At 39.2% G+C, this 11138-nt stretch overlaps 1 protein-coding gene across 1 annotated transcript in view; it reads right to left on the minus strand.

The window, feature by feature from the left end:
- ABCA4 (ATP binding cassette subfamily A member 4) overlaps positions 1-10036 on the minus strand; it is a 62129-nt gene extending 52093 nt beyond the window's left edge. The window contains exons 1-5 of the mRNA XM_030953233.1: positions 9971-10036; positions 7476-7569; positions 6816-6957; positions 3837-3976; positions 998-1125 (exon numbers count right to left, since the gene is read on the minus strand). Of these exons, the coding sequence (XP_030809093.1) occupies positions 998-1125; positions 3837-3976; positions 6816-6957; positions 7476-7569; positions 9971-10036 (570 nt within the window). The remainder of the gene's footprint in view (positions 1-997; positions 1126-3836; positions 3977-6815; positions 6958-7475; positions 7570-9970) is intronic.
- Positions 10037-11138: the final 1102 nt, after the last annotated feature.

Consider the following 11138-nt stretch of genomic DNA (forward strand, 5'->3'; position numbering starts at 1 on the left):
GCTTTGGTATGATCTTGTGGTATTGCTTTATGATAAAGTGAGGACAGGGGAGGGTTTCCCCAGGTACCAATCAAGAATTCAGCAAATAAGTAATTTGGCTACTGGTCACACCAACTGGAACCTGTGATGCACAAAAGGAACTGCATGCAAGGTCATGAATGCCCTCCTTCTTTCTGCCCACACACAGTCTTAGAATTTGCATTTTATGTGGCAGAGAAACAGAGGAATTGTGTCTTTCAGCCTCAATTATTCACTTGCTTCCACCCACACTAATGCAGCGTAGAAATTGTTCCAGAATTCCAATTCAGCAACATTCATTCATTAATGGAGCATTCCTCAGAGAGCTCCCAGCCATCATGCAGCAGTATATACAGCATGTACATGCAGAAACAGAGACAGCCTGGACTTGGTCAAACATAGTTCCCTGCTTAGCTGCTTCAGGAGGGATTTGACCTGCACTTTTCACTCTGAATTTTCTAAGCAGATCTATTTTTCAATCAGAATCTAAGAAACTGGGTCTGTTTCTCCCCTTCCACCTATTTATGTGAGACAATACCAAAAAGCTACCATGCTGACATTAGGGCAGAGAATTTAAATTATATTTTAAGAACCTCCAATAGTTCTTCTGTCATCAGGACTATTACCTCAAAAGGATGAACAGCTTCCTTATGTTTTTGAGTCAAGTCTTCAGTCATGGGGATGGATGCAGTACTTACCAGTACTGTTTCTTGATGCTCATTATTTGGGTGCAACAACAGGATTTTGCTGTTTATTTAATGATTTGTTAATATTTAATGTATACTCAAAATATTTCTTAAAGACAAACCAAACTTCTCTTCCTCTAGATTCAAAAAAACCAAACGGATAAATTGTACAAATGGCCCATAAGGCATCAGTTATTCTGGGCCCAAGGCCTTCACTGAGGCTACTTTGCACATACAGCCAGGAGATTGGCTCCTCACAGATAAAGACCTGGGAGCTGTTAAACTCTACCCACCTGTTCAGGGCGCACTTGAGCATTAATAAGCTGGTAAACAACAAAATCTGTGAGGCCAACATTTTCTAGCAAGAAGGAAGTGAGGGTCTCCCCATCTTTCAAAATGTCAAGAATTCGTATTCCTCTTCCTGGATGAAAAAAGAATGTGGAGATCAGTGAGATACCAAACAAAGGAAGTTAAAGAACAGCTCATATCCTGGCTTAAACCTGCAAAAAGAATGTGCTTTGGCTCTTATATCTAGTCGTGACTAAATGGGGCTAAAATTATTTTTGCAATTCAAAATCATTTTAATCCTTTGTTGGGAAATGATAATCAGAAAATGCTGAGTGTTCTGGCTCTGCATATCTGATCTCTCAAAGATTTTTCAGACTAGGGCTACAGCAATGGACACATTAAAAGCAGCACTGACTGCATTTGAAAGTGTCAGATTTTTTCTGATGTAATGCTTTATTTTAAAGGTTCAGATTCAAGTATGCTACTGTTCTTAGTGTCCTTTCTTCTGAGCCTTGCATAAATAACTTCAGTCAACCCTTTACATTTACACTAATTTATCACTGTTGGCAATCAATTTTAGTTAGTTAACCTTATTCTCTAGAATTGCAAATGTGACCCTTGAAAATCTTTCATGAGAAAAAACTCCATTTCTTTGGAGAAGCAAAAAGTGTAGCTTATGCTTCATATTAAACTAGATTAACAAGTCCTCTTCAGGCAAACCAGTGAGACCACCCACTGTTAAATTAGACAAATGTAAGAGGCCACCAATTTCCCTGCTACTGTCTGTAACAATACCCAAAATACTGCTGTTCCTAAAGTCAAACAGTTCCATCTTTTAAAACTTATCTCTGTTACAAATCTTATCAGTGAGAACTCTGCCTCAGCATGGTGCAAGAGAAAAGCTTGGAAACTTAATGTTGTTCATGTTCATCAAATATTTATTGTAACTTTACTAAATTATACCTTTATTAAAGGTGCCTCACACAGCATCCACAGACTTTGGTAAAGAATGCTTGAATAGCTGTACTTTTCCAAGTCTTTAGAACAGGCAATGGAAACTGACAGGAGCAGTGTGTATCCTACTGACATAGGGAATGTAACTAGACATTTCTGATAAACATGCACTCCATTCTGTGAGCTGAGTCTTATCAGAGTTTGCCAACTAACTTCCACAATTCCATCTGCACTAAGCATATTCTGGCCTGAGGCTACAGGGTCTGAGAACTTCTTCATTTGTTTCTCCACATATTTATTCAAGCAGTAAACACTGAAAACAATAGCAGGGGCCTGTCCCTCATATTCTTACTGATGCCTTTCCTGGCATCCAGGCAGTGTGGAGGAAAAAGCACACCACAAGAAAACATCTCATCAAAAGTGTCAGAGCAAAGGGAGACTGGGACAAGGATAGGAGGACTCAAGAGGCAGGTCTGATTTCAGGAATCAGAAGAAGGGGCAATCACAACTCTGGCATTGCAATTTTTTCCTTGCTCAACATTGCAGCTATTCGATTAAGATTGTTACTTAAAAGCAATAGTACTGAGCTGTAAACACAGACAGCTTAAATAGCCAATCTTTCAGTAACTTTTGCTGCATGAAGAAAGATGGTAATTCATGTTTTATTTAAGCTTCAAGTTAAGCTTCAGAACTGACTTTTTTACTGTGTTATATAATAGGAAATTCCAAATTTCTATCTTTTTTTTAAGTAAAACACATTTAAAACCTCCACAGATTCCACAGATTCTGAAGGAGCATTAGCATTACATGTTAAAAGATTCGTGGGAATGTACTCTATATTTTATGAGTAGAGTTGATATGGGATGCAAAGGCAGCTTCCTAAACCCTGGGGTGTGGCCCCTTAGCAATACACAGCAAACCCATGGCATGACATGCTTTTCCTCCCCTCTAAATAATCAGGTTTGATTTCTATGGCTGGGTACAAACAACAGCTCAGATTATACTTGAGTTCTTGTTTACATTCTGGGGAATTTGGTTGTCTCACTGTTGTTTACAAGGAGATAATCCCTTTTTTACTTCTAGTTATAAACCTCTGATAGGATAGTGGACCATGTGTATCAGATGGTTTATACACATTCTGTTAAAAATATATGGAGAGTGACTAATTTTAATAAGAATGCTATTCCTGTGACTAAGGATTTGAGAATGGGACAGATCAATTCACAAAGCCAGACCATTTTTAAACCTTTAGTTTTAGGAGCACCTTTTCAAATTCTATACTTCAAGTCCAAAAATTTTACAATTATACCATTCCCTATTTTCCCCAGGACTGTGTTTTGAGTTTGGCAAGTTGCTTTAAATAAAAATTAATGCAATGAATTTGCAATTCTGTTTATAAGTGTTCAGTGCTTTCTAAACATATCATGAAGAGTTTCCTTCTTCACTGTTCCAAACCTTTTTTAGCTAACACTGTGACAAAGTACCTCTAAGCACCTCTCTGGGCTATGCTCCTGGCATATATTCAGATGTGTTCCTAATTTTCCATTCCTCTGCATCTTCCAGTGAACTTTCTCACTGCTTCTGCTTTTACTTTAATTATAATTAATGACATTCCTTAAGCCATGTTTTACTTTGTGTGGTGAAATATCCATGCTTTTTGAGTTTTGTCTACTGTTATTTAAGATGATTGTAAAAGGAGATGACTGCCTCTCTCCTTTCCTTTAAATTACAGGTGTCTGTCACTTAACAGATTTTAACTTACCCTAACAGTAAGCAGAGCAACAGCTACATGTGAAATATATTATAATGCTGCCAGCCTCCAAAGTAACTACTATCCAACTCTCAGAAGGAAAAATTAAATAGTCTAAAGGATATAAACACAACAATTACCTGCAATTCTTTCGGGATTAGTTCTCATTGTTTCCATAAACTGAGTCATAATGATCAGTTCGTCCCAGATTCTTCCAAGGTCATGGATTTCAGGGGTTTCCAGTAAAAGCTCCTGAGCATCTTTATATATCCTTGCAAGGCTGAAAGGAGAAATAATGAAGAAACAGTAATTTAAGAGTGATGACTCTTGAGAACCGTTCAAGTCAAAAAAACCCCAAAAACCAAACAAATGAAAGAGAAAAGAAAAGAAAAGAAAAGAAAAGAAAAGAAAGAAAAAAAAGAAAAGAAAAGAAAAGAAAAGAAAAGAAAAGAAAAGAAAAAGAAAAGAAAAGAAAAAGAAAAGAAAAGAAAAAGAAAGAGAAAAGAAAGAAAAGAAAAGGAAAGAAAAGGAAAGAAAAGGAAAGAAAAGGAAAAAAAAAAAAAAAAAAAAAAAAAAAAAAAAAAAAAAAAAAAAAAAAAAAAAAAAAAAAAAAAAAAAAAAAAAAAAAAAAAAAAAAAAAAAAAAAAAAAAAAAAAAAAAAAAAAAAAAAAAAAAGAAAAAAAAAAAAAAGAAAAAAAAAAAAAGAAAGAAAAGAAAGAAAAAAGAAAAGAAAAGTTGACTGTCTGTATTAGGGAGGAGGAAAAAAATAAGTTGTTTTATCCTCAGTTTCAGGTAGTCTGGGGTTCAGTTAGATTTGAAAGTCCACAGAAGTTTTAAGAGGGCTATTGGTGTTGCAGAAGATTGGCCATTCATACATTTTTTCATTAGCCATGCTGGTCCTTCTGGGGACACAGGACCTTCCCCAGACAGCTTGTATCTCACAGCTATAGTGCAAATCTGCCCTGGCTCTAGCCCAGGCCCAGCTCCAGCAGTTGAATGGGGCACTCTGGGCACATGCTCAGCCTAGCAAGTGACATGGAATCATTCACAAACAGAAACATCCTTCACCTCACACATCAGTCCCCTCCAATTTGTTAGGTCCCTTCAGAATATTTCTTCTAGGAGGAGCAGGAAAACACAAGTAACAAATAGTCACAGGCAGCAGTTCAGCTACTGGTTCTGGGTTAGAACATGCAGATCAAGCAAGGATGCAACCAGACCCTCTGTTTACGAACAAGCATAAGAAATTCTGACAATCAGGTAAGGCCATTACACTTCTTCAACAGTATTATGTTTTTGCATGCATGCAATAGTGTATCTTAGTCCCCATGACTCATTTTAGCTTAAAGAAAACAACAAACAGGAAGGACCAAATTATTTCAGAGAACACAATGAATTTACTTCTGCTGTAGTGCACTGGATTCACTGGGACTGACATAGTGACAGTTTGCTCTGTAACAAGCAACCTAGAAAAGCTAGAATGCACAGAAACCAGAACCCTCTAGCTTCACTGTGTGTTTGACTGTACCCCACCAAAAATGTTCAGCTGACTATTTTAAATCCTGTTCACCAGGAACAAAAGGTCAAATGGTAAGTTAAGTCCACATTACAGACTTTCACATGACAGGGGCTTCAGTGGCCTTCACATTATTAGCTCACAAATTTTAATCATTGGATGCTCCAAAGTGGACTCTGCAACAGGGAGATTTGAAGCATTTTTTTATATTTAGGCTGACAGGTTTTTTTCACTCTAAGAGTCCTTGTCTGCTATACTTTCTTTCATGACTCAGCTGTAATGAACAATGCAATAAAACACTCCCACAGTCCTTTTTCAGTAATTGTCTGGAAATCTCCCATCCTCCTATTTTGCAAACAAGCTTAGTATCTGAAGGTTATTCTCGGGGTCAGCGGTTTGTTCTCTGCCCCGAGGTGAGTCGGGGGAACGGCCCTAGGCTCTGAAGAATGAGACTGGACTCTCTGGAGTTCAATCTTCGGATTGTTTATTGTATCTTATCTATAGAATTTTCTCCCTGCCGGACAGAGGTCTGACCAGCAAGGCAGCCACGACGCTCTCCGTCTTCCCCGAGGCGGTGCTGCCCTTTTATACTATAAACTACGTACATCATATTTACTTTTATTTCCCAAAACCTATCACCTATGTTAGACAGTGCATTTCTACTCTAAACCAATCCCCAAGTGCCAACATCACAGCAGAAGATGGAGAACAAGAAGAAGAAAGAAGGACGAGACACACCCTGCTCCCTCCATCTTGTCCCCATTACCCTTATACCAAAAATCTCAAAACTTGTATTTTCACCCTGTGTGCACCCTGTAAATACACCCTTTAAACCCGTGTGACCTTCCAATTCTCATACAAAGGTGGCAAGTCGTTTACAGGATGAAAATCCAGCCACCAAGTGTTCCAGGCATCGTGCCAAGATCTCCAAGCCCCCTAACGGGGTCTCTGCCCTCGAGGTGGTCTTGGGAGGCTCCGTACATCCAAAGTGATGTGCTGAGTTCCCACAGTTATGTGCTGATTAAGCCTCACAAGTATATAGCCAAAACAGGTAAATGCCATAAGAAGTGGCAGTGCAGGTTCTTATTTGCTGCTACTTCATCAGAGCTCTCATTCAGAAGGGACAACTCTAGTGATGACAAAAGAAGGCTAAGGGATTCCATGCTCTTTTATCGAAAAGGTTTGTCCCAAGACATTCAGTAAGCAGGTTCTTACAGATTTTATTAAATGAACATGTGTGCCCTAGAGACTTGCACTAAAGTCTCTCTCTAAAAGGCCTAAACCTACCATTGTGAGCTCTGTTTCAACTTTGTTGACCATTTTTAGCATGAAACCAAAGTGCTAAAACTGAAAATTTTGTCTTCCACTGTTTGCACACTGGTATACTATTATCTTCCCTACACATTCACACCACAGAACAATTCTTTAAAATATTCCTTGGTGTGGCGAGAGACCTTTCTAAGCAAGGTGAGGATACTCCAGCCTTTCTCCATGCATCATTCATGCCCATGACTGCCCAACAGGTGTCCAGAGCAAGCCACTAGCACTTCCCTAGCAGGCCTGTACTGCTGCAACCCAGCCTCACACACAGAGCTCTGCTTACATGGAATTTTTGTAGTTGGACACTACACCTGGAGCCTCTCCATGGGTTGGGCTGCGGAAACAGGGATTGTTCATGTTGCAGAAGATGCCATGTAACCATGGCAGTGTTCCTGCTGATGGCATTGCCTTGTTTGGGAAGTGACCTAGAGTATTGAAACACAAAATAGAAATTGTTAGGTGTCTTTTCTAATGCAGCCTTTGTGAATACAAATAGCACGATGAGTTGGCTCTCTACAGAAGGAATGAGATAGGAATCACATAGGTTTATCCTTAACTGAGAAAAAAGAAGCCACCAATATAAGCAATATGGCTATTTTCAATAGAAACTAATTCTGAGTAATGTGAAGGCCTTTTTAAACGGGTAGTGAGGTAGTATTTTCTCAGTAACAGAATTACGGAAATCCAAAACTAGATAGTACCTTGAGACCCCAAGTAAGTCTGACCAGAAATCATATCACAGGAAAACTAGACATTTTTTCTATGTCTTCACTGCTAGGTTTTACACTACATGGCTACAAATAACTAAGCTATTTGAACTGAAGTCTGTTCTTTCACCACTGCATAGTAACACTCCACAAACAGGTCTCAAAACTCCTGTCTGAGAATACCTGTCCATTACCTATAACAAGTCAGATCATGATAACATCTGAAACATTCTTACATTCATGTTGGCGATACAATGGATTAGCTTTCCTCAGCCAGACAAGTGCAAGAAACAATGATAGAGGCCATAAAAGCTCCACTAGAAAACGAAGCTGGAAAAAAAGGAAAAAAGTAAATTAAAAATAAATTTTACAAATAGACCACCATAGAGTCACTAGGTGGCTAAAGGCATGAGACCCCCTCTCAGAGCAGCAAAAAAGCCCAGTGCAGCACATGCTCATGGCTATCCATTGCCTGTTACACCATTTGAGAAGGAAACCCAAAAGAGGATTTCATCAGAATTCCATGAAGCATCACTATTAACTCAGTGCTCAGTGGCTTCTCCACCTCTTCTAAAGAAATACCTAAACATCCTGACTGAGGCGAAAAGAGGCAGGAGGTAGTGCATGACTCTACAACAAGGATTAGATATAAGTGACAGAAGGATTATTTTAATCCATACTTTGACATTGCTGGCATCATTAGCAGGCTGTCAGTACACTGTGCTTACCCAAAAGTAAAAGACTGCAGCATAAGCTTTACACACTTTGACCTTTACTTTTGCTTTCTTTTGTCATTATTCATTTCAATGCTATTAATTTCCTAATACCTATAGAAATGCGTGTATTAAGATCAAACACCTTATTCAATAACACAGAAGACCCCATCAAAGGCCACTTTATTGCCCAGACCTTTCAATACACTTAGAACAGTCACAGGCTCCCGTGTCATGTCAGAAAATCAAGGGCACTGCTTTACCACAGAGCAACATCCTGCCTGGTTTTGAGTCTGTTTCCTCCACTCCTGTGTTTCAGTTTGTTTTACTGCCTGTGTGTGTTTTGGCAGAGGTTTGAAACTACAATCCTTTGATCCTGTAACACAGGCCTTGGGCTCTGAGGAACAGTAATGGGATTTTTGTGTCCAGACACATGGCATTTTTTGCTCCTCCCTGTAACAGCCAGGACAAAATATCTTCAGAACCAGGGTTGTAGTACAGGAAAACCCTCCTTGTTTCTCTACCTTTGCTCCCTCCTCCCCAGCCAGGTACCAAACACATGATAATAACGCACATAAAAGCAGAGCCAAAGACAAGATGGGTCACACAAGAATGTTGTTTTGGGCAAAAGGCACTCCACTCCACAGCATAATTAAGAACAGTATTTTTGGAGCTGCCCTGTTTTCCCACAATAATTTTGTCTAACAGCTTTAGTTAAGCACAACATATTCTCACAGCAAAAGGGTAGAAAGCTTTACACCAGGCAATAATTTTCTATTTCACAGTTTTCCTCTTAAGGGTTTCCTTTCTAAAACAGAACAATAACAAAAAACCCACCACCACCACCTAGGAAGTTATGCATGCCTGATCTTTTTAAAAGCAGACAAACTCTTGCCAGCAGCAAAGGGCAAATGACACATTTATTAGAGAGAGAAACCTGACAGCTGTGGTGCATAGCTCTGAATACCCTTGCCAGCAGGGTCCACAAGGTCTGATCAACATCCATTGCCATCCATTTGGGACAAGCACTAAACACTCAAACTCAGAGGGGCAAGAACTGGTGAGACTCTTTGGTCCACCTCTGCTGCAGAGTTAATCTGTCTTAATGCTCAGATGTTGATTCTTCATCGCCAGGAAATATAAAATCCTCAGACTTGAATTTGGTAGCTCCTTTCTGTCTGAGTTAACTAGTTTGGAAAAGGTTGAAGCCTGAAGCCCAAGGGAAACTTGCTTTCAACTTGGTACACAATGTGGTAAGGACGGACCAGTGCTGTCAGACCTCTGACTTTCTCCTGTGGACCTTATCCAGAGGACAAAAAGGTGTCTCAGAATTCACTAGAAGTATCAGAAAGCAGCCCACAATCCTGCAGAACCACATGATAAATAGCCAGAAATCCCAGCAACGTGCACAGAGAAATGTAATATCCAGACAGAGCTGTAATGGAGCAAGTACAGTTAAAAGACCATATAAATGTGAGAAGCTTAAATTGGCTATGGATCAACTGTTGACTATGCAATGAAGTCTTGCTGTAAGATGAAATATCATAAGATGTAAGAGGATTTGAAAGTACTCAAAATACTTCTAGCTTTTGCCTTACTTATGTCATTCAGCCATACTAAAAAAGATACAATCTGTGTGAATTGTAAGGTCCTAGAATCACATCTAAGAGCAGCTAAGTGTGAAGAACAAATCTAAAATTAGGAATCAAACCCTCCTGAGCTGAATGATGCTCATTATGTTTTCTAACAACAGATCTTTTTATGTGAAAATATATAAATATTACTAACCTTAGGTCTTCTGGTACACAATATTCTTTGTCAAAGAAAATCCCAACACAGCTATTCTATGTTTGGTCCATAAAGAACAGCTTTGCAAACTGCACCAGACAAGATACCAGACAACAGGCCCCTACAAAGATCACATGTGATTCTTTGACGGACTTGAGAGTTTTACATGCTGATAAATGTACCAGTGGAATGCATGGTTCAAACCTGAAATCCAAAGACTAATACTGTACCTTTTGTCTTTTCCGAAGGATCCAGTTCTTCCAGAGTAGAAGTCTGACTTGCCTAAAGAAGTTCATTCTTCTGCATCAATACTTCTGGTTAACCTGTGGCAAAGGATGCATTGCCATTTCTCAGCTGACATCAGAAACAGACCTTAGAGCAAAATAACAGCTTTCTCTTCTTATTTTAAGATTATGTTATCACAGAGATCGGTTCCTTTCATTGTCTGCACCATTTAGTTTTTTGTTTCCATACACTATCATGCATGAAAAATCGTGAGTTTCCTTTGTTTGGAGGCTACTTCCTGTGACACATTTATCAGCACTGAAAAGCAGTAGAGAGGAAGAACATCTCTTTAGAATAAAAAAAAGTCATGAGCATTGAATCTGGCTATTAACTTGGACTTGCATGTAATGAAGGCAGTTAACTGTTGCATCACTTATCACAACAAATCTTTTTTACTACTTTAAGTAGAGCAAAACACTATAATAAAACAGCACAGTAGAACGGTGATAAAGAATAGTACCTAGTAATAATGTGTGGAGAACTCCACTTGGTCTGAAGAGGTACATGGACTTCTGGAGTGGTAAGTCATGGCGGAGATCTACCTTCACTCTTTACAGGCAGCACCCTGCTCATTAAATCAGTGTTGGCTTGGGACGGCTGCAATCAGAAAGAGAGTAGGCACGGAAAGAAATTCAATTTCCAAAAAAGAAGTTCATTTACATATATAACAGCACTCTTCTAAAATCAGAAAAAGACCACTACACTTAATAACTGAGTGAACACTGAATTCCCTATAGATTTTCATCTGTAAAGGGCATCTGAAACAGCAATGCAGCAAAACCTCCCACCAGTGCTCATGCTGGGTGATGACTCTATATAAGCACTATCACAGTTCCCCTGTGATTGTTCTTCCAAGTAGAAGCTGAACAACAATCCAGTCTTCATTATTAAAAAAAAAAATTAAAAGTATGAGGCAGTGCTTGCCTTTTTCTTTCCCCTTCACAGGGCTTTGGAGACACCTTTGAAAATCCTCCTCAAAACTGTTTCACAGAATTTAACACTCTGTAGATTTCCCCCAGCCCACTGCAGCTCCAACAGCAGAGCACTGCACTCTGCACCTTCCCCAGTACCATCGCTGGGCCTTTGAGCCCCTGCACACAGGGGCCACCTAAA

The sequence above is a fragment of the Camarhynchus parvulus genome, chromosome 8 (assembly GCF_901933205.1).
Source record: "Camarhynchus parvulus chromosome 8, STF_HiC, whole genome shotgun sequence".
Lineage (NCBI taxonomy): Eukaryota > Metazoa > Chordata > Aves > Passeriformes > Thraupidae > Camarhynchus > Camarhynchus parvulus.